Source organism: Gymnoscopelus braueri (assembly GCF_963280865.1).
Source record: "Gymnoscopelus braueri genome assembly, chromosome: 22".
Taxonomy (NCBI): domain Eukaryota; kingdom Metazoa; phylum Chordata; class Actinopteri; order Myctophiformes; family Myctophidae; genus Gymnoscopelus; species Gymnoscopelus braueri.
This window is the reverse complement of record NC_137624.1, coordinates 42795798-42820594: the sequence shown is the minus strand read 5'-3', so window position 1 is coordinate 42820594 and position 24797 is coordinate 42795798. Positions and strand designations below refer to the sequence as shown.

Genomic DNA, 24797 nt, shown 5'->3' with positions numbered 1-24797 from the left:
AAGCCCCAACTTACATCCCAGGTAGCTACCCACGGTCAGTCCCATAGGGAAAGACAGTAAATTAAGTTCCCTCACATATACAAATGACATCCTGCACATAATTCTACATTCAATAAAACTATGGACTCTGACTGGGGAGGGAGTTTGGGATATAGGTGGGTTACTTATTGATAATGGGTAATGGGTTATTAGTCTAATGATCATTAAAGAACGACTTCACCCATTTTCAACCTATCTTCATAGATCCTCACTAATGCTCCTGCTAAAATTGTGTGATTTTTTTCTTCTCAGTCTGTGTCTCATAGGAGGGCTATGGACACTTCAGAAACGCATCTACCAGTGAAAGTATAAAGAACGTTCAGGGCATACTTGCCAGCATTAGCCATAGATGGATAACACCGCAAGGTGGATCATGGCAAGGTGCCCAGAAACCTAATGGGATGAATGACCTATTCAGTCCCGACTTTAGTGACCTATTCGATCACAACCTTCCCAAATGGAGATTCCCATAGATGGAGACAATTAACCTCCCCAAGTCTGACATCTGATGGCAATTGATATCCCTTTAAAGCTTTAGTTAATACTAGTTGGTATTATAAGAATATGCGATTGCTTTAATTACTATTGTTTAATTGCTGTCCCAATAAAGAAGACAAAACTGTCAGATGGCCCGGCCGTTGAAGTGATGAGAGGTCATCTGTCTGTACATGTGTATGCATTTGTGGTTTCTGTTCCTTTCTGTCCTTCCCTAATCTTAGAAAGATGCAGGTTGGAGAGAAATCCCCCCCCCCCCGTTGTTTGAAGACAAATGCTGAGTCAGGTGGCGAACCAACCTGAAGACCATCCCACATTTCAGTATATAGGGGCTCTAGGGACAGATAAGAGGGCTCAGACTTAGTGAGGTGACCTCGATGCAATTTGTTGCTGATAAGGAAAGCTAGTGTGAGCCCAGAGATCTCTGTTAAGTACATTTCTCTAACTTTTAACTTACTGCTTGATTAATAAATACACTTAATTTTAACAGTCTTGTCTGCTCTTAATTTCACCAATACAATGGACGGACGCACGACAAATTATGTCATTGCACAATTTGTCTGTTGTTTAAATAGCTGAAATCTCCAACACATCATAGAATCTCTCCTAGACGATTATCATGGAGATACCTAACATACCTAGCGCTGACATCAGAGAACCCCTACTGGAACTCCATATATGGAGATAACCAAAACGTCCAGGACAAACATCAAAGTCCTAAGGGAGTTCATCAGGACTGACATCATGGCTAAGGGAGTTCATCAGTGAAACCGAGCGACATTAGATAAGCATCAGACAACTCATCAGCCTAGTTGGTTTTCACAGCCTAAGCCTTACATATCGATTTTACTTACTTCTCATAGCGGCTCTCGGATCTGGTCAAAGAATCAGCCGATTATCAGTTCAACAGAAAGGATTTTTTTCCCTTCAATATTTAAAATTGTATATATTTGTTTTTATTAACGCGAGAACAATGGTTTCCATTATAGCGTGCTAACAGGAATAGAAAGCCTGTAGTTTCTATTATCTTGGATTCCCCATCGATTTTTTTTTTCTCGATGGGTGCCATATTATCATGAGCATTATTGAGGAACAATTATATGAAGACAGGTTGAAAATGGGTGAACTCGTCCTTTAAATCCTGATGTGAAAGAAAATATTTGTATAGAAGAACAAAAAGGTTGTTAGGTTGACAGCACCTCAGTAAAACTACTAAGGTGCTGTGAAGTTGGGAGGCACAAGGGGAAAGTGAATGACCCCTGCTGGTGGAGCTTCCACACCACAAGTATATAGTTGTAAGGGATTTACGGTTTTATGTCCCAGAAAGGTTTGGTAGTCTTGCAACATACTTTTGTGAGCCGTAGCTTTGATCTAAAAAAAAAGACAGAAAAGGCATTAAAAACAACATCATACAGTCATTAGATGTGGTGTTAATGACTGTCTGTAGATCCTATTTCTTACATGTTAGACTACAACTTTTACTTTGAAGGACAAAGACCATGTGATGTAACACGTGGTCACGTGACATCTTTGTTTTGATGAAAAATGTAGATTAAAAGATGACTGACATTTTGAAAAACAAAGACAAATAAAGATGTTTTCCTTTGTCAGTCCCAAATCAAAAGATGCCAAAATACTAAGCACAATATCAGAAAAATGGAGCATTTTCCTGATTTTTGGGTAGGCTAGAAAATTGGAAAAATGAAGCAATGTTTAATTTAGATTCTAAAAGGAAAATCAGTAAAATAGACATTCTTTGATTTTTATTCTGGGATGAAAAAATTAAAAAAAAAACTATTTTGAGCTTTTCTCAGTGTCAGTCCCAAATCAAAAGACGCCAAAATACTAAGCACAATATCAGAAAAATGGAGCATTTTCCTGATTTTTTTGTGGGCTAGAAAATTGGAAAAATGAAGCAATGTTTAATTTAGATTCTAAAAGGAAAATCAGTAAAATAGACTTTTCAGATGTGAATTTGAATTGAATATAATATATCAGATTATACTAAGATACCCCCAACTGGGGTCGGGGGATCTTAGTATAATTTGAAATTCAATTCCGATTCACTTTTCAAATAATTATTTTACTGATTTTCCTTTCAGAAACCAAATTAAATATTGCTCCATTTTTCAAATAATCACTTCCAAATTAAACCTCAGATTATACTAAGATCCCCCGGGCTTTTGGAGTCAGGGCATCTTATTTATTATTTGTTTTTCAATTGGAATAAGCGTCTGAAAAGTATATTTTACTGATTTTCGTTTCAGATCCTAAATAAAACATTGCTTCATTTTGAAACTTTTCTTTTTTCCCTTAAAATCTGGAAAATGGCCCATTTTTATGATATTCTCATTAGTATTTTGGCTTTTTTTGATTTGGGACTGACACTGAAAAAAAGCTCTTAAAAAAGGTTTTGGCGTTTTTTCATCCCAGACCAAAAATCCAATAATGGCTTCATTTATCCAATTTTCTAGCCCACCAAAAAATCAGGAAAATGCTCAATTTTTCTGATATTCTGATTAGTATTTTGGCATTTTTTGATTTGGGACTGACAAAGGAAAAAGCTCTTTATTTGTCTTTGTTTTACTTAATTCATCTGGAATCCAAAAGCCTGGAATGGTTATTATTCAAAATGTCAGTCATCTTTTAGTCTACCTTTTTCATCAAAACAAAGAAGCCATGTGACCATGGGTCAAAGCACATGGTCTTTGTCCTTCAAAGTAAAAGTTGTAGTCTAACATGTAATCAATAGGATCTACAGACAGTCATTAACACCACATGTAATTACTGTATGATGTGTTTTTTAATGCATTTTCTGTCATTTTTTTTAGATCAAAGCTACATCTCACAAAAGTATGTTGCAAGACTACTAAAACCTTTCTGGGACATAAAACCGTAAACTCCTTACATCTATATACTTGTGGTGTGGAAGCTCCACCAGCAGGGGTCATTCACTTTCTAGGACCTGGCTAAGATATGTGTGCACTTCATTTAGGAGAGAATATCTCAACTGTTCTTGGCTAATATGACCCCAGGGAACAACTTAGGAACTGTGACTAATTCTCTATTCGGGACGAAATACCCGAAAATGACCACGCCCTTTTAAAAATCAAATCAAATCAAATCAAGGTTTATTTATATAGCACATTTAACATGACCAGGTCAACCAAAGTGCTGTACAGGTAAAAAGCAAAACAAAGCAAAAAAATAGTAAACAATGAGTAAGCACAGACAAACAAACATTAGCGCCAATAGAGGAAGGTAAGGCTGCTTTAGTTGTTACTGAATGCCAAGGACAAAAAATTAGTCTTTAGTAAAGATGACTGGGCTGCTTTGATGCGTAAAGGAAAGTCATTCCAGAGGGGGCAGCCACGGCAAAGGCCCGGTCACCCCTGGTAACTTTAGTGGGTGCAGTTGGCACTTCCAGCAGCAGCTGGTCAGCAAACCATAACATCAATGCTCAGCATAAAGTGAATACTATCATAATAGTCAAAGGTGTATGGAATTTGAACAATATGTTCAAATTAGAATCTGAAAAGTGAATTGCTAAACAACAAATCGTTGCTAGGAATGTGTCTTGGTGTTACTACAAGAACAGAACAGCTCTGCGATAACTGATACATACTGCACCACACACACACACGCGCACACGCACACGCACACGCACACGCACACACACACACACACACACACACACACACACACACACAGTTGCATGTGCTCAGTCCTTTTGATTCCTCGGGTGATGATTGTTTTTAATGTCCTAATCACACAACATCTATATATCGAGATGCAGCAGACTCCAGTTTTGCAGCATTTGCTGTGTCCACTACATGACTTTTGCAGCCACAGTGGAGGAGGATGGCGCAAGCTTTACTGGCATCTGCGAGATGGGTCCAGTAAGGTTCCCAGGTTCGGACATGCTGAATCAGTGCAGCTTGGGTGGGAGGAAGTTCTCAAGGGACCTGGTTACCATTTGACCAACATCAGCCTTCCCTGACTGGAAAAAGGAGTGCAGGTATCTCAAAGAAACTCTGGTCACCCTTACTTTGGAGCCTGAAAAGATCAACTTTCCATGTCCAAAGATTGGAGTATATGGTCATCATCATATACTGTACGCCGGCAAGAGCCGTGGTGGTCACAGCAGAGTAGATGAATCCTGACAGTGGCTAGTGACTAGTACCGTATGATATCATACTAGTCAATGGTGTATAGAATAGTAATACTATATAGTATTACACTTTATGCTGAGCATTGTTGAACATACTGTATTAGCTCTAGCTGTAGGCCTATCATCATAGGAATTAGTTCTACTGTTAAATCATTCTTGTTTCAATGAAATTACATCGTAAGATACATTGGTTGTTTCAGAACATAGTAGCCATATTTGTGATAATCAAATGAGTGTCCTCTTGATAGATTAAATCATAAAGATAAGCATTCAAACATGTTTTTAATTGTCAAAAAACATGATTTAGACACCCAAGTTTGCATTCATAGCTGAAAATGTGGTTCAAACGTTATAGCCAAAAACTTTGTCAGGTGGCGGTCATATTGGATTTGGCCACTATGATGACCCTGAAGGTTGCTGGCTCGGGCGCTCTTTTTCTTTTTTTTAAAATAATTTTTATCCCATGATTTTGTAACCCATATTTTTTCACCCAGTGCCAATTGCCTATGTAATCCTGGGCGCTACTCTCCCTCTGCCAGCCTAGGGAGAGCCCAAGCTGAAGCTCATGCCTCCTTCAATGCATGAGGAGCAAGCAGGCCGCTTCTTATCACCTGACAGGGGGGAGGTTCCCTGGTTAGACGTAGCGCGTGGAAGGAACACGTTATTCCAACCAGTTCCTTTCCCCTCCATCAGGCGCCCTGGCTGACCAGGGGGAGGCAGTATAGTGACCAGGATTACTGCATGTTTTTGTGAGAGTATTAACTACCCTAGGAGACACGGGGAGAACATACAAACTCCACACAGAAAGGCCCTTTCACCAACCCCACCTAGGGTATGGGCACTGATGACGCGGAGGAGAGAACACGCCCCCAGCGCCCACAGCGTCCCCGGCGGGAATTGAACCCAGGACCTTCTAGCTGTGAGGCGACAGCGCTACCGACTGCGCCACCGTGCCCCTGGCTCGGGCGCTCTTGCTAAATCATTAGAGCATGCCCTGGGTTACATCTGGGACAAATGTGGTGCTCTTAGATTGATTTGCGCAAAAATATCCTTATGGCCCTGGACAGTAATACGTTTCTTTTAGCTGTTCTGTCAAATATCAAATTATACATTTTACACTTTACTATGTTTCCCTAATCATAAGTATTCTGAACATTTTGAACACCTCAGTAAATCTGTAGCTCCAAAGGTTTAGCAGATAGAGCCATGTTGGAAGTAGTGCACCGGTTATGGTCATTTAAAAAAAGAGCGTGGTCATTTTCGGGTATTTCATTCCGGATAGAGAATTAGTCACAGTTCCTAAGTTGTTCCCTGGGGTCATATTAGCCAAGAACAGTTGAGATATTCTCTCCTAAATTAAGTACATACAATAAAGAATACATCACATGGATGCACCTGGGATGTATCATCAGTGTTGTAGCCTGGGGTCATAGGGTGTTTCGGGTCTCGCAACATGAACCCTCGCCCAGGTGACCCAGCCGGGGTTGATCAAGCCCCAACTTACATCCCAGGTAGCTACCCACGGTCAGTCCCATAGGGAAAGACAGTAAATTAAGTTCCCTCACATATACAAATGACATCCTGCACATAATTCTACATTCAATAAAACTATGGACTCTGACTGGGGAGGGAGTTTGGGATATAGGTGGGTTACTTATTGATAATGGGTAATGGGTTATTAGTCTAATGATCATTAAAGAACGACTTCACCCATTTTCAACCTATCTTCATAGATCCTCACTAATGCTCCTGCTAAAATTGTGTGATTTTTTTCTTCTCAGTCTGTGTCTCATAGGAGGGCTATGGACACTTCAGAAACGCATCTACCAGTGAAAGTATAAAGAACGTTCAGGGCATACTTGCCAGCATTAGCCATAGATGGATAACACCGCAAGGTGGATCATGGCAAGGTGCCCAGAAACCTAATGGGATGAATGACCTATTCAGTCCCGACTTTAGTGACCTATTCGATCACAACCTTCCCAAATGGAGATTCCCATAGATGGAGACAATTAACCTCCCCAAGTCTGACATCTGATGGCAATTGATATCCCTTTAAAGCTTTAGTTAATACTAGTTGGTATTATAAGAATATGCGATTGCTTTAATTACTATTGTTTAATTGCTGTCCCAATAAAGAAGACAAAACTGTCAGATGGCCCGGCCGTTGAAGTGATGAGAGGTCATCTGTCTGTACATGTGTATGCATTTGTGGTTTCTGTTCCTTTCTGTCCTTCCCTAATCTTAGAAAGATGCAGGTTGGAGAGAAATCCCCCCCCCCCCCGTTGTTTGAAGACAAATGCTGAGTCAGGTGGCGAACCAACCTGAAGACCATCCCACATTTCAGTATATAGGGGCTCTAGGGACAGATAAGAGGGCTCAGACTTAGTGAGGTGACCTCGATGCAATTTGTTGCTGATAAGGAAAGCTAGTGTGAGCCCAGAGATCTCTGTTAAGTACATTTCTCTAACTTTTAACTTACTGCTTGATTAATAAATACACTTAATTTTAACAGTCTTGTCTGCTCTTAATTTCACCAATACAATGGACGGACGCACGACAAATTATGTCATTGCACAATTTGTCTGTTGTTTAAATAGCTGAAATCTCCAACACATCATAGAATCTCTCCTAGACGATTATCATGGAGATACCTAACATACCTAGCGCTGACATCAGAGAACCCCTACTGGAACTCCATATATGGAGATAACCAAAACGTCCAGGACAAACATCAAAGTCCTAAGGGAGTTCATCAGGACTGACATCATGGCTAAGGGAGTTCATCAGTGAAACCGAGCGACATTAGATAAGCATCAGACAACTCATCAGCCTAGTTGGTTTTCACAGCCTAAGCCTTACATATCGATTTTACTTACTTCTCATAGCGGCTCTCGGATCTGGTCAAAGAATCAGCCGATTATCAGTTCAACAGAAAGGATTTTTTTCCCTTCAATATTTAAAATTGTATATATTTGTTTTTATTAACGCGAGAACAATGGTTTCCATTATAGCGTGCTAACAGGAATAGAAAGCCTGTAGTTTCTATTATCTTGGATTCCCCATCGATTTTTTTTTTCTCGATGGGTGCCATATTATCATGAGCATTATTGAGGAACAATTATATGAAGACAGGTTGAAAATGGGTGAACTCGTCCTTTAAATCCTGATGTGAAAGAAAATATTTGTATAGAAGAACAAAAAGGTTGTTAGGTTGACAGCACCTCAGTAAAACTACTAAGGTGCTGTGAAGTTGGGAGGCACAAGGGGAAAGTGAATGACCCCTGCTGGTGGAGCTTCCACACCACAAGTATATAGTTGTAAGGGATTTACGGTTTTATGTCCCAGAAAGGTTTGGTAGTCTTGCAACATACTTTTGTGAGCCGTAGCTTTGATCTAAAAAAAAAGACAGAAAAGGCATTAAAAACAACATCATACAGTCATTAGATGTGGTGTTAATGACTGTCTGTAGATCCTATTTCTTACATGTTAGACTACAACTTTTACTTTGAAGGACAAAGACCATGTGATGTAACACGTGGTCACGTGACATCTTTGTTTTGATGAAAAATGTAGATTAAAAGATGACTGACATTTTGAAAAACAAAGACAAATAAAGATGTTTTCCTTTGTCAGTCCCAAATCAAAAGATGCCAAAATACTAAGCACAATATCAGAAAAATGGAGCATTTTCCTGATTTTTGGGTAGGCTAGAAAATTGGAAAAATGAAGCAATGTTTAATTTAGATTCTAAAAGGAAAATCAGTAAAATAGACATTCTTTGATTTTTATTCTGGGATGAAAAAATTAAAAAAAAACCTATTTTGAGCTTTTCTCAGTGTCAGTCCCAAATCAAAAGACGCCAAAATACTAAGCACAATATCAGAAAAATGGAGCATTTTCCTGATTTTTTTGTGGGCTAGAAAATTGGAAAAATGAAGCAATGTTTAATTTAGATTCTAAAAGGAAAATCAGTAAAATAGACTTTTCAGATGTGAATTTGAATTGAATATAATATATCAGATTATACTAAGATACCCCCAACTGACCTTGGGATCTTAGTATAATCTGAGGTTTAATTTGGAAGTGATTATTTGAAAAATGGAGCAATATTTAATTTGGTTTCTGAAAGGAAAATCAGTAAAATAATTATTTGAAAAGTGAATCGGAATTGAATTTCAAATTATACTAAGATCCCCCGACCCTGACGGACCTTGGGATCTTAGTATAATCTGAGGTTTAATTTGGAAGTGATTATTAGAAAAATGGAGCAATATTTAATTTGGTTTCTGAAAGGAAAATCAGTAAAATAATTGTTTAAAAAGTGAATTAGAATTGAATTTCAAATTATACTAAGATCCCCCGACCCAGAAGACCATGGGAAATAAAACTATTTAGTCCTTGGGTGATAACTATGTTTTTTGAATTTTTTATGATTTTTTGAAAGATAACATTGAAATGGAAGGGATTCTGTAATATTTCAATAATTTATTATTAATAATTGCTGCTGTAAAACATATTGATAATCATCCCTGGTGTGCAGGAGACCATGGGAAATAAAACTATTTTGTCCTTGGGTGATAACTATGTTATTAGAATTTTTTATGATTTTTTGAAAGATAACATTGAAATGGATGGGATTCTGTAATATTTCAATAATTTAATATTAATAATTGCTATTGTAAAACATATTGATAATCATCACTGGTGTGCAGGAGACCATGGGAAATAAAACTATTTAGTCCTTGGGTGATAACTATGTTTTTTGATTTTTTTTATGATTTATTGAAAGATAACATTTAAATGGATGGGATTCTGTAATATTTCAATAATTTATTATTAATAATTGCTGCTGTAAAACATATTGATAATGATCCCTGGTGTGCAAGAGACCATGGGGCACATTAATATTTAGTCCTTGGGTGATAACTATGTTTTTTGATTTTTTTATGATTTTTCGAAAAATAACATTGAAATGGATGGGATTCTGTAATATTTCAATAATTTATTATTAATAATTGCTGCTGTAAAACATATTGAGAATGATCTCTGGTGTGCAAGAGACCATGGGGCACATTAATATGTAGTCCTTGGGTGACAACTATGTTTTTTGAATTTTTTATGATTTTTCGAAAAATAACATTGAAATGAATGGGATTCTGTAATATTTCAATAATTTATTATTAATAATTGCTGCTGTAAAACATATTGATAATCATCCCTGGTGTGCAAGAGACCATGGGAAATAATACTATTTAGTCCTTGGGTGATAACTATGTTTTTTGATTTTTTTATGATTTTTTTAAAGATAACATGGAAATGGATGGGATTCTGTAATATTTCAATAATTTATTATTAATAATTGCTGCTGTAAAACATATTGATAATCATCCCTGGTGTGCAGGAGACCATGGGAAATAATACTATTTAGTCCTTGGGTGATAACTATTTTTTTAGAATTTTTTATGATTTTTTGAAAGATAACATGGAAATGGATGGGATTCTGTAATATTTCAATACTTTATTATTAATAATTGCTGCTGTAAAACATATTGATAATCATCCCTGGTGTGCAAGAGACCATGGGGCACATTAATATTTAGTCCTTGGGTGATAACTATGTTTTTTGAATTTTTTATGATTTTTCGAAAAATAACATTGAAATGGATGGGATTCTGTAATATTTCAATAATTTATTATTAATAATTGCTGCTGTAAAACATATTGATACTCATCCCTGGTGTGCAGGAGACCATGGGGCACATTAATATTTAGTCCTTGGGTGACAGCTATGTTTTTTGAATTTCTTATTATTTTTCGAAAGATTACATGGAAATGGATGGGATTCTGTAATATTTTAATAATGTATTATTAATAATTGGTTACACACATGGGCACAATAACATTTAGTTGCTGGGTGATAACTCTGTTTTTAGATTTTTTTTATGATTTTCCCAAAAGATTCATTGAACTGTATGGGATTCTGTAATATTTCAATATTTTATTATTAATAATTTGTCCAGTAAAACATTTTGGTAATCATCACAGACGAGAACATTAGACACAAACAATGTTTTTAGATTGTTTTATTACATTTTTACATGTATATATTGAAGTGACTGGGATTTACGATTTCATTGAACGCACCATCAGTTCGCCTAACGTACAAGGCCACGTAGCTGCGCAGGAATATTTGAAGCGCGGCTAGTGCGACTGTCTCTCTCTGAAGTGCGGCCAGCGTCACCGCAGTAGGAGACCAGGGAAGGTCAGTCAGCTTTAAACAAACTGAACTCAGAGCTGTTCCAGGACCTGAAGTCATCAAAGCAAACTCCACCCATGAGGACTCACACAGGGAAGAAAAGCTGGAGGTGTACAGAGTGTGGCAAAGTCTTAGGTTACATGAGTCATCTGAAAGCCCACATGATTACTCATACAGGTGAAAAACCCTTTGCTTGTACCGAGTGTGACAAAGTCTTTGGTTACATGAGTGATCTGAAACGACACGTGAGGACTCATACAGGTGAAAAACCCTTTATTTGTACTGAGTGTGGTAAAGTGTTTAGGAGCATGGGTAATCTGAAAGTCCACATGAATACTCATACAGGTGAAAAGCCCTTTGCTTGTACAGAGTGTGTAAAAATGTTTAATAAGAAGAGTGATCTGAAACAACACATGAATTCTCATACAGGTGAAAAACCCTTTAGTTGTACAGTTTGCAGCAAAGCCTTTAGTTCATTGTATACTTTGAATACACACATGAGGATTCATGCAGGTGAAAAACGCTTTACCTGTACTAAGTGTGGCAAAGTTTGTGTTCAAATAAGTCACCTGAAATACCACATGAGGACTCATACAGGTGAAAAACCCTTTACTTGTACAGAGTGTGGCAAAGCCTTTAGTTCCATGAGTAATCTGAAACAACACATGATTACTCATACAGGTGAAAAACCCTTTACTTGTATAGTTTGTGGGGAAAGATTTTCACAAAATGGTACTCTGAAGAGGCACATGAACAAATTACACCCATAAAGATTGATACAGGGGAATGAAAAACTGAAGTTGTAGTATGTGGCAAATATTTCGGTCTAAATGCAACTCTTAATTTCAACAGGAGGATTCACACAGGAGAGAATTCTGTTGAACAGGAACATGCTTTTTTTCAAAGAAACTATCTGAGGTGTCACGTGATATCTCATTTAAAATGTTTTATCATGCATCAACAGTGGTGTAAAGTAACAAAGTACATTTACTCAAGTACTGTACTTAAAGTTATACAATGCAGGTCCACAAATAACGATTTTTAGCAGCCTCTGCTGGTCATTACCGTCACTGCAGGCCGTTCGTTTATTCCTCTGTTACCCAGAATTCCATTTGTTTTTCACCGGAAGACGGAAGCGTTTCAAAAAGCGTTCTCTTAATTGTTTTATACGATCTGTGGATCGTTTCTCTTAGCCAGTGGAGCTTTAGTTACCGTGAGCTGTGTTTTCTTTTTCTGTTGTTTTTCGATCTTCAAATCATACGATCTCTTAAAATCAGCGTGAGTTTCCTTTTTGTTATTAGCGCGGTAGTTCCTGGCCAAACAGGAAACCGGTGCGGTAGTTCCTGGCCAAACAGGAAACCGGTGCATTTCCGCTTCCGTTTTCCGGCTACATGACGTCATTTTCGCGGGAAAGACAGCCCTATCACCGTTCAATAGAAAATATATGTATAAAAGGCTTTCGGGGGTGAAATTCATGGAGTGGGTGTTAGTTACCTAGTATTACTTTAAGTAAAAGAGGTATTCTTTACTTTACTGTAGTATTTACAATGTTCAATACTATTACTTCTACTCCACTACACCTCAGAGACAAATATTGTTCTTTAACTCCACTACCCTTATTTGAAAACTTTAATTACTTTGTAGATTTTGATTATTATTACAAAACATACAATACCCACTTCAGCCCTATTTAAACTTCTACTTTTCATTTGGATGTATGCATTTATATTGCATATGTGTTTTTTTCTTAATTTTTTAACTAAAATTCTTAATATGTTCCTGATTTTAATCTGCCTTAAATCTCAAAATTCTGTTGTTTGTATAACAATTATAATTATAATATAATATTTGAATACCTTTTCATGCCCTGTTTCCATTTGTGTTTTTTTGTGTCACAGAAGTCAGAGGGCTCTTACAAACTGAGTCATGTTTGGAGACGATGTGTTATCTTTATATTTTTACTGCTTGTCTTTACCTTGTATTATGACAGAGATCTACTTTTTAACCACTTAAACCCTGCTTTGTTGTGCTGTAGATCAAATAGCAAAAATAGCCGATCTACAAGCTCACAACATTGTGAGCTATTTTGGCCAAATAATCATCAATCATTTGTTGAATGTCGACCTATTTTTTCTGTTGTTTTTTTTTTAACAGTTTTTTTCCCTCCAATGTGAGGACTTAATTTGTAAACTTACATGTAAGCATATGTAATGCATAGGTACCCCTCCTTTCCCTCCCACCCACCCACTCTTCCCAGATGCAGAGACAATACTGCAAAAAATAATAAAACAAAAAAAACAAGAAGTTTAAACAACTTTTCCTTTCTTTCTCCTTCCCCGCTTCCCTTTTCTTTTTCTTTTTTTTTAAACTAAAAGTAAGCAGAAGAAGAAGGAAAAAAACAAAACAAGAAAGCAACAATAACAATAATAATTTAACAATGGTAATGATGATGGAAGCTGGGAAACAGATAGAGACAAGGACATTGCATAGAATTTATTTTTTTCCACTTTATTTCCCTCTTTTTTTTCTTTTTTTTTCTTTTTTTTTGTTCCTTAGATGTAATTAAATAGCAGAAGTAGAATGTCGAGCTATTATGCTGTGTGCCCAGAATAAGGACGCCAGGGTTCATGTGGTTAACTGACTGTAGTTGAATTGGAACACACAAACACATGTGGATATACTGTACACAGAGAAGAGAGAGTGAATTAAAACGTATTATTTTAACTTCATCATGAGGCTCAGACCACTATGCACAGTGTCTAGTGTCTGCTGAGGAAGCTTAAAGCTCAGTAACATTACTTGCGACTCTGTAGCAGTGAAACAGTCTGACAGACCCATTGATTGATTTAATACTTTATTAGTCAGACATGTAAACAACACGTGGTACAGTAAGACTTTAAGGCTTAAAGCGGTGGTTTTCAACCAGTGGTCCGGGGACCACCAGGGGGCTCCTTGGGGGGCTACCAGGGGGTCCCCAGCTAAATTAGTTAACATAGCCTCCGAATCATTTTAACCACTTAGCTTTGGCTATTCAAAAATAGCAGATATACAAGCTCATAGCGCGGCACCGAGTGCCGCGCTATGAGCTTGTAGATCTGCTATTTTTGAAAAATCTTGAAAATGTGTGCAAATCTTTGAATATATACATTTTGCAAAGAGAACATTAACTCAAATCTTCTCTTCTGGGGGTCCCTGGCACAAAACATTTTCAGATGGTGGTCCGCGGCCAAATGTATATCAATTTAGGGGTCCCTCCCTGGCATGAAAAAGGTTGAAACCCACTGGCTTAAAGGATAACACAAAAAAGTCCCTGGGGACTTGTTTCCATTTTGATCCTGTGTATTCAATTCATCAACTTAGAATGAAAAATTAACACGATAATACATGTCATCAACACATACAAAACACTATAAAAGACCAATTATAACCCCGTTTTAGACTGAGGTCTAATAGCCGACTATGGCTCACTGGGTATTATGTACAAAAGAGATGAGACATTTACATTTTCCTCTCCTTGAAGTCTCCTTTTTTTTTCAAGATGTTTCCTGTTTTTCTGGCCATTTTTTTAAAGCAAAGCGCGAATGAAAATAAAAGCCTGGAGATCGAGGCTAGTCTACAGTAACTTGGTAAAGTGCGCCCCCTACAGTTGATGCAGATATGACGCTGGGCAGCTGTCACCTCACAGGTGAAATGAATCAGTATTTTAGTGAAAGAGACAATAAAAGACACCAGTTTGGAGCGCAGGGAACAAACCGTTTTTGACCGCTTTTTTACGGGTGATTTTTCCATGTCATATAACCTGTTTTTGGAACAGAAGACAAGCTGTGCTTGTACAAGGACTTTATATTTTTGTTTCTTTTTTTTAGTGCATCTTTGTAACTGTGAGCTGGATTTCAGTAAAGCTCCATAAACGTCATCCCTGTCTCGTGGAGTCTGTGAGTACCTTGGTCCAGTTTCTACCGAATTAATGTGCAATTACAGTAAACCCCACCTGTATCTATGTGTCTTAAAACAGTGGTTCTCAAACTTTTTCATGTCAAGGACCCCCAAATTGACACTTATTAGCCCGCGGACCCCCATTTGAAAAGATAAGCCAGGGACCCCCATAAGAGAAGACTTTTACGCCTCTAGCAGTGATTCTCAATCATTGTAATTTAAGGACCTCCCCAGTTTGTCATGCACTAGGCTACGGACCCCCATTTAATGGCATTCCTATCTCTGGGACCCCAATTCATATTGTAAAATCAATGTTAATTTAACTCTGAGAGTGTACAAATGGACCAAATGGACCCGTTAGGGTCCATTTGTACACTCTCAGAGTTACAGACCGATAAGGGTCCATTTGGTTCCTATAAATCTTTTAGCTGGGGACCCCCTGGTATCCCCTCAAGTACCCCTGGGGGTCCCCGGACCCAACTTTGAGAACCAATAAAAGCCTACAGCAAGCTAGTGTAAGTGGTAGCCCTGATAACTTTCGGTTCCATGACAGTCATGACTGTCATGGAACCGAAAGTTCCTGGTTTAGAGTGGTGTTCGATTTTTTTTACATTTAAACTCTCACATGTACATAAACGTTCTGATTTCAAATATAAAGTGCTTACCCCCGAGCCACGGATGTTACAAGGCGACCCGGACCACGATAAGTACCCGTATCTCCCGTATTGTTCAATAAAAAGCATTTTAATCCGATCATCAGAGTGCAATACACCTCCCAACCATTAGTGGCGCATGGTTGAAAGCATCGGAGAAAATTTGGAGAAAATGGCCAACTGCTCAGTGGCCAACAACAGTATCAGACTGTGGTTGTACTGGTCAGCTCCCAGTACAACAGTATCAGACTGTGGTTGTACCGGTCAGCTCCCAGTACAACAGTATCAGACTGGTTGTACTGGTCAGCTCCCAGTATAACAATATCAGACTGTGGTTGTACTGGTCAGCTCCCAGTACAACAGTATCAGACTGTGGTTGTACTGGTCAGCTCCCAGTATAACAATATCAGACTGTGGTTGTACTGGTCAGCTCCCAGTACAACAGTATCAGACTGTGGTTGTACTGGTCAGCTCCCAGTATAACAATATCAGACTGTGGTTGTACTGGTCAGCTCCCAGTATAACAATATCAGACTGTGGTTGTACTGGTCAGCTCCCAGTACAACAGTATCAGACTGTGGTTGTACTGGTCAGCTCCCAGTACAACAGTATCAGACTGTGGTTGTACTGGTCAGCTCCCAGTATAACAATATCAGACTGTGGTTGTACTGGTCAGCTCCCAGTACAACAGTATAAGACTGTGGTTGTACTAGTCAGCTCCCAGTACAACAGTATCAGACTGTGGTTGTACTGGTCAGCTCTCAGTACAACAGTATAAGACTGTGGTTGTACTGGTCAGCTCCCAGTACAACAGTATCAGACTGTGGTTGTTACTGGTCAGCTCCCAGCACAACAGTGTCAGACTGTGGTTGTACTGGTCAGCTCCCAGTACAACAGTGTCAGACTGTGGCTGCACTGGTCAGCTCCCAGTACAACAGTATCAGACTGTGGCTGCACTGGTCAGCTCCCAGTACAACAGTGTCAGACTGTGGTTGTACTGGTCAGCTCCCAGTACAACAGTGTCAGACTGTGGCTGCACTGGTCAGCTCCCAGTACAACAGTGTCAGACTGTGGCTGCACTGGTCAGCTCCCAGTACAACAGTATCAGACTGTGGTTGTACTGGTCAGCTCCCAGGTTTTAATGTGTGTGTCTACAGGCCGTTGCTGACAATGAGCACTACCCTGGGTAAATTACTGCCTGAATCTCATAAGCCCATTATCTCCCCTGGACAAAGGAGGATTCACTCTTTGTGAGCAGTGGATGTGGGAGAGTTGCAGTTACATCTCTGCGTCAGTAGAGGACAGTAGAGGACATAATATTTACACATTGCAGCTTTAAACTCTTGCCAATTTCCTAACACTTTATAGATTATAAATTAGACCTGTTAGGCCAGGGTTCCTTTCCAGGTAGTTATAACATTCAGTGCTTGTCCGGGGGTCGGTCAAAGGGGGTGAATATAGCTATAGTTGCCCTGCCTGAAGCCCACACACATAATCTCTCCCTTGGGTCAGGGGGGATGTATTAGCAACATATGGTTAGGTGGTTATGATTACCTTTATTAAATGTGGTTGCTTGTAGTGTAATAATACAGGTTTTTGATTGATTGAATACTTTATTAACAGTTTGGCAGTACAGTTCTATACAAGGTCTGCTAAAAGGATTAAAACACAAGAAAGCACTATGGGCTTGTTTACATTCATTGAAACATTTAATGACAGACAAATATACAATACCATGCAAAAACATCATATAAACGAGTAATAAAAAAGAAAAATATATGCACAGAGCCTACTTCCTCTCGTATATATTATATTGTCTTATGTATGTACTTTGTTTTTTTGTGTCATGTCAAATGTATGTACTGTTTATGTGTTGCATACATGGCTGCTGGGTCGCAAGACAAATTTCAGTGTGAACTGACAATAAAGTATTATCGTTATCGTTATCTCCATATACAGTACCTCTTCGGATGGTCTTTGAGCTGTTAAAAAGTAAATATTGGTGGTGTGAATAGACCTACTATTACATAACATATATTTAGTGTGTGCAATTAGAAGCTGTCTCTGCTCTGATAACTTGTGTTGCGTGCACGTTATCAGTTTTCAATTGATATAACGCACTTGCCACATGTGCCTTGTAAGTCAATAAATAATGTAATTGAATGTTGGGGGCAAAATAAAATATTTTTTTTATTTCTAGAATCTGGATAGGCCTATTACATGGTTAACACTGTCGGAATGGAGCTGGCCGGGTGGTTTCAATGCGTGATGTGTAACTACAGCCCCATTAATACTGCTTGGCGATTAGCTGAATGCAAGAACGAGACCGTCCCCTTCCTACCAAAAAGGGAGTGGCGTCACATTCAAATAACTCTCGAAACTCCAATTTGCCAGCTGCCAACACGGTTTCAACTGGCTGGCTGCTGCTGCTTTGCTTGTTGAAAAGCAGCAGGGTTTTTCTGAACCAGTTTCTGGCAGAGCTCACTAGTTTCTGGCTCACATATACGCCACCAAAAAGGGGTTTTGTGAGGCCTACCCCTTCACAAGAGTTGTCTTCAACATTAGCTTGAAAGTTAAAGTTTGGTGAGTCATGGTTGACACAGCCAGGGTGGGTGTTAACTGTGTAGTAGCGTTCTATGGCCTGCTGCAGGGAGTCAGCCACCTTGTTAATGATTGCCTCTGGCAGATCAGGAAGTGTGTTCGTGTTTATGACATAGTGTAGTGGCAGACCAGACTGGTCAATACCAACAAGATTATTGTCTCCGCCAGGCCGAAAGGCATGGCGAGAGTACGTTTTACCCCCTGTCCGTCCGTCCGTCCGTCCGTGTGTCCGTGTGTCCGTCCGTCATTCTGTCATTTTGTGTACAGCTAATCTCTGGCACCGTTGGCTTGATCGCAGAGAAACTGTGCACACACACTCCCTGGATGCCAGAGCAGAACCTCTGCCCCAAATTTTTCACATGGGCCTGTTATAGCGCCACCAGGAGGCCGCTTTTTGCAAAACACATTTTTTGACAGTACTCCTACAGATTTTATCCAAACATCACGCAATTCAGTACACAGTATCTCTATAGTCATGTGATCAACACGGATCTGTCCAATTTTCCATATTCTATCCTGATTGGCTAAGGTTGGCTTCCAAAGTTTGCAGGATTGCTCCGTTTTCAACAAAATGCCTCAGATCATGAACGCGGCTTGCGATTTCTGTGAGATTTCACACGCACATTCCCACTAGGCTGAGGAATAAATGCCAATGAAATGTTTCAAATCAGCCTCATGGTGGCGCTATAAAAGGCTGATTTGTGTTTTGAACTATAGCTGCACCGATCTGCGTGAAACTTTGCACACACACTCCCTAGAGGCCAAGGAAAAACATCTGCCCTGCTTTTGTCACATTTGCCTTTCATAGCGCCACCAGGAGGCCGACTTATGTAAAACAAATGTTTTGATTTAATCCTTCAGAATGTATCCAAATTTCACGCAAAGCGGTACACATGATCTCTATAGTCATGTGATCAAGATGGATCTGTTTAATTTGTCATATTCCATCCTGATTGGCTAACATTGACATCTAAAGTTTGCAGGAGTGGCCCGTTTTGAACAAAATGCCACAAATCATGAACGCAGCGTCCGATTGCGGTGACACTTTGCACGAACATTCGCACTACGTTGAAGAACAAATAACACTCTTTTAACATTGCCCTATTATAGCGCCACCAGGAGGCCGATTTTTGCAACACTTTTCTTTTTTCTTTTATTGCTACAAATGTTGTCCAATCATGCAAATCGGTACCCATTATCTCTATAGTCAAGTGATCAAGATGGTTCTGTCCGATTTTTCATATTCCATCCTGATTGGCAAATTCTGAACATTGCTGCCCCACAATAACCTACCTGAACTGGCGGAGACCTGTGCTCCGAGGAGCTTTTTCTAGTTTCTAGTGCTTTCTTGCCACTTGTCAAGATGCATGCCAGGGTAGAAGGGTGAACCTCCGTGGCCCTCCATGAAGGAGGAAGTGATGCTACTGTCATATTTACTTTGCTGTGATGAGTCATGTTTGTAACTATTTTTGCTTGTTGTTGTTGCATCATAGAAACCATAGACATGATAGAAACGCCTGTTGAATGATGGTTGGATCCAATTGGCCATCTCATTGGATGGTCACAATTGGGCGTTTCATAGAGTACAGTAGTAACAAATGTGTGTTTCATGATGGTAGCATCTAGATCCCAGTGGTGGAAAAAGTACTTGCATTCTTTACTTAAGTAAAAGTATCAGAAATACTCTGTTACAAGTAAAAGTCCAGAATTCAAAATTTAATTGAGTAAAAGTACAAAAGTATTGGTATCAAAATGTACTTAAAGTACCAAAAGTAGAAAGTATTCATTCCGCCTTTCATACGTTTTCAAATGTATAAAAATCTTTAGAAAATAGCAGATCAACAAGCTCACAATGAGCTTGTAGATCTGCTATTTTCAAATGGCCTAAATGCATATAGGGCTAGCTGCTGAAGTGGTTAATGTATGTTCTTTAATAATAATCCAAATCTACAAAGTAACTAGTAGGCTAACGAAAGTTTTCAAATAATTGTAGTGGAGTAAAAGTACAATATTTGCCTCCGAGATGTAATGGAGTAGAAGTAAAAGAATAGACAATTGGAAATACTCCAGTAAAGTAAATGTACCTCAAAATTGTACTTAAGTACAGTACTTGAGTAAATGTACTTAGTTACTTTACACCACTGAAGTGCTAGATCGTATATTCTGGAGGGCCAGTAGCTTGAGTGTGATTGGCTAACTGCTTGCCTGCTTGTAGTAACAGCTAAGATTAATATTTCATGGCTATGAAAGTATTTAAATTGTGCAGACACTCATTTGAAAGCATGAAACTTTAAAAAATTTCACCTGCTTACACAAACCCCATTATCACTGTGACATTTTTATTTATAGGTTGAACATCATATCTTTCTGTTACAACTTCCAGACGTTGTCCCTTCAGTTGCTCTTATAGAGAGTTAATCTAAATGCACGTTTATAAAGATTTATTCTCCTCATAAAACGAATCTCCATTGACAATGATAGTAAATTCCTCCCATGTATCCCAATTCTAGGGCCGTTTTTTCCATTTATTGTTATTGTATGTACAATGTGCTGATTTATCTATCTATTTATATTATGATCATTTAGGTCAGGTGACCATATTGCAGTGGCTCTAAATTATGTAACTATTTTGTTAACTTATAATACAAATTAAACCAAATGGAAATAAAAAAATAACAACTAGATTCTGTTTTATTTTTCATTTTCCCTTTATTGTCAGGCCCAAACTACATGACAAATTGATCAAATAATGTTTATGCACCAATTTGAAAGATCCACACAATTCAACACATCAATCACAAAAATACTTAATAAAAAAGACAAACAAATAATCTTAAATTGAATTTGAGAATTATTGTAAGTTGCTTTGGCAGTAGCAAGTTATTAATCCCAAGAATTCCATACAATAGCTTACTGTATGTCATTTGCCTGATCATGTATATTTGCTGGATGACCCACTATATGTGAGATTTGCAATTAAGCAAGCATATATATATATATATATATATATATATATATATATATATATATATATATATATATATATATATATATATATAAATGAGTTAGATAATTATTACATAATCGAAAATAAGAAAGCTCACTGTATAATCTTAAACTAAAATTATTGTTTGATTCTTTGTGAAGAAATAAAAGTTCAATCTGCAGTTTCCTTACTTGAGTCAAATAAACATGTTGATAAGCATGTTGCTCTCAAGGCTGTTCCATCTCATGTACAACCTGCTTCTCTGCCCCTGGCATCTTTTAATGACACAAACACCAGACTGTGAGCACCACACCTACAATCATTATAATGGCCAGACCTGTTGTCCCAATCCCTATGCCTGCCCTCTCCCCTAGAGAAAGTGCGGTCCCGGTCGCCGAGGCAGTTCCTAGCGCCCCAAAAAGCCCTTTGCCTGCCTTCTCCCCAGAGACATCAGCAGAATCTGTGGCAGACTTCTTGATCACATCCTGGACATTGTCTGTTGCAGCCCTTGTCCATTTTGATTGACCCACTTTGACCCATGACTGGTTCCCTTCTCTCAACACCTTGATTGTGTTTCTGTTGGATTGCAGACCTATCACTGGAGGTCTAGTGAAAGGAGGTAAACGAACTGGCAATAGCTGCTTAACTCTGAGTCTGAAGGCATCTGTAGTATAGACGCAGTAGTAAATGGGACAGCCGTCACTGACTGTAAGTAAATGATGGCTGTAAAGGAAAGGACAGTGACGGCCTTCTGTAAAGGGGTTAGTTGAGTCACAACTGAAAAAACCTCCAAAGAGGATCGCAGCAGCACCAGGTTTATCATTTTTTCTAAGACAGATCATTACATCATTCATGAATTTAATTGGAGCGAAGTGTTCAAGACAATCTCTACGTTTGGTGAAGGGATTATTTAAAGAGTTGCCATAGAAACCTCCAAATAGAAGTAGAAACTCTTTAAAGGTCTCAGGATCAGGTGTAGGATCACTGGAATAGCACCAGTATGTATAGACTTTAATCGATCTTGCATGCAAAACATCCTTACATATGTTGTGAGTGCATGTTTCATGTCCACATGAATACTCTTCTGTTTTACATTCTCGTTCAGAATAGGCTTCCTCTTTCTCTTCAGAGCGTAATAATATTTGCTGTAACGGTGAGCAAGTGTAGGCACCTGTAGCTGGGTTTTTCTGAACCAGTTTCTGGCAGAGCTCACTAGTTTCTGGCTCACATAACTGGAATACCCCACCAAAAAGGGTAGGTTTTGTGAGGCCTACCCCTTCACAAGAGTTGTCTTCAACATTAGCTTGAAAGTTAAAGTTTGGGGAGTCATGGTTGACACAGCCAGGGTGGGTGTTAACTGTGTAGTAGAGCTCTATGGCCTGCTGCAGGGAGAGAGCCACCTTGTTAACGATTGGCTCTGGCAGATCAGGAAGAGTGTTGGTGTTTATGACATAGTGTAGTGGCAGACCAGACCGGTCAATACCAACAAGATTATTTCTGGTGCTTTCTTGCCACTTGTCAAGATGCATGCCAGGGGAGAAGGGTGAACCTCCGTGGCCCTCCATGAAGGAGGAAGTGATGCTACTGTCATATTTACTTTGCTCTGATTCGTCATGTTTGTAACTATTTTCTGCATCAATTGTAAACAAAGAAAAAAAACTATAGCCAGCTGATGCTTTGATAGAAGTCAGATCAGAGTCACTGTCTGAGAAAGAGGATAACTTGATGTAGTCCTCTTTAACTAAGTTAGCCCCTGCATCAACACTAGTTATCACATGTGTTCCATAGTCAGCCACTAGCTTCTCTGACAGGTAAGTGGCTAGCCTCGTTTGGTTATTTGCAATGGCGTCTGCAATGTCCTCTACTTGTTGAACAAAGTGGGAGTCGAGTGTGAAGTCAGGATTAGCCTTTACTGTGTAAATGTTGTTCCGAATCTAGGAAATGAGAATGAATGAAGTGAATTAATCCAAAAGTCAAACATTTCAAGAATCAAGAATACAACAAAACCCAGCACATTTATTTGTCACTACTTGAAGCAAAATGCAGCTATGTAAGGTTCTAAAAAGAAAACTGTACTATAATATAACAATAATGAAAACTAAGATAAAAAAAAAAAAAAAACCTCTTAGCACTGCAGCAACATTAGCACAACACAATGGAACCTTGTGTATATAAAGAGTAGAAATGAATGTTAAAATGCAGTAGTAACGTCAACATAACATAAATGTGTTAGGAAAAGGAAAGCATGAGAGAAACAGAAAATGTGAATGAATGAGTCCATCATTTTCCACATTTGCAAGATCAGATAAAAACATAGACCTAAACTCACTTGTACTCTGGTTATGGTAGACTTGCCATTGATTTGGTTGGTTTTCACTCTCTGATGTTCAGCAGAGAATCTTCCATTCAGTTCTCCGTATTCTTCAGAATTGCCAGACGCATCTCTATTGATGGTGTAAGACGTGGTACATTTGTGCTCGAGCCAGGAACTGATGACTTCCGCGAAGGTCTCAACATTTGTCACTTTCTGGGGGATGACAAACACGTCGTCTGGGACGAAGTAGAACCCGTCCTCGGTGGTCTGGCACTGGGAGTAGCTGAAATCCATCACCCGACCCATGTCTATGTTCCTCAGGTTGTCCCAGCCTCCGCCAGGCAGAACCTCCAGAGCTGTGATGGAGAGTTTGGTGGAGGAATGGCATTGTAGAACCCAGCTGGCAGGGCGATGGACAGAGGCAGGGGAGCAGACATGGAGGGCGGAGAGAACAAGCAATGTTGCTGCTCTCAGGGCCATGGCTGAGTGAGACATGAGCACATGAAGCACTCCAACCTGTTTTATATCTTCCATCAAATCTGACAGTTGTAGGAGGGACTGCAAATGAACATCCCCTAAGTGTAAAGGCTATAATTGTTTTTATTTTTTTTATTAAAGAAGGAAACACTTCCTTGTATTTATGTGCTGGAACTGACTAAACTGCCCACAAAAGTTCGGAAACTTAACTTTGGTCGATTATTTCTCTCCTTTAATAATACCAATTGGTATTGTATTTTATATCATTTTTTGCGTTGATTAGTTACTTTTACAACGAGGTACAGCTCGCAAGGATTGTGCAATCACAGAATGAGCAACACAGCTAAACGTGTAGGTAGTGCCCCCAATAAATGTGCCAAAAACCAATATGCTTCTGTTGATAATCACTCTTGTTTTGAGTGACCTGCCAGTCACTCAGGTGCCAGTCACAGGTGGGTGACTGGCACCTGAGCATGGGTCCATTAACTTTGTTTGTGTATGCTCCAAGCAGCAACACTGCAACCCATGGAAAGATACCACGTTTATCATGCAAACATTGAAATAGGGCAAGTGGAAGCTGGTGTTCCGTTATGCAGAGTGGCAGCATTATTTGGTGTCAGCCCTGGTACCATTTCCAAACTTAGGACCAAGTTCTGTGAGGCTGGTGAAGTCAAAGGAAGACAACACCCCAAGAAGACCGGTTCCTCACCCTTGCTTCACTGAGGAACCATAGGTTTTCTTCTAGAGATGTACAGGCAAGATTTGCACAACGGTACGAAAGACAGATGTCAAAGTTAGTGCCAGTCACACACCCCATGACTGACACCAACTGGTACCAGTTGAGTACTTTAAGGTTGGCTGTTTTT

The 24797-nt window shown here is 39.0% G+C and overlaps 2 protein-coding genes across 2 annotated transcripts in view; one reads left to right on the top strand and one right to left on the bottom strand.

Moving 5' to 3' along the window:
• The window catches only part of LOC308077936 (uncharacterized protein), a 196499-nt gene that overhangs the window by 25993 nt on the left and 145709 nt on the right, over positions 1 to 24797 (top strand). The window lies entirely within an intron of this gene.
• Positions 21220 to 23934, bottom strand: LOC308078252 (macrophage-expressed gene 1 protein-like; the record flags this gene model as incomplete). Its single annotated transcript, XM_080419373.1, has 2 exons — positions 21220 to 23074; positions 23470 to 23934. 2 exons carry the CDS (start codon positions 23932 to 23934, stop codon positions 21419 to 21421), a joined length of 2121 nt encoding a protein of 706 aa, XP_080275499.1. The 3' UTR covers positions 21220 to 21418.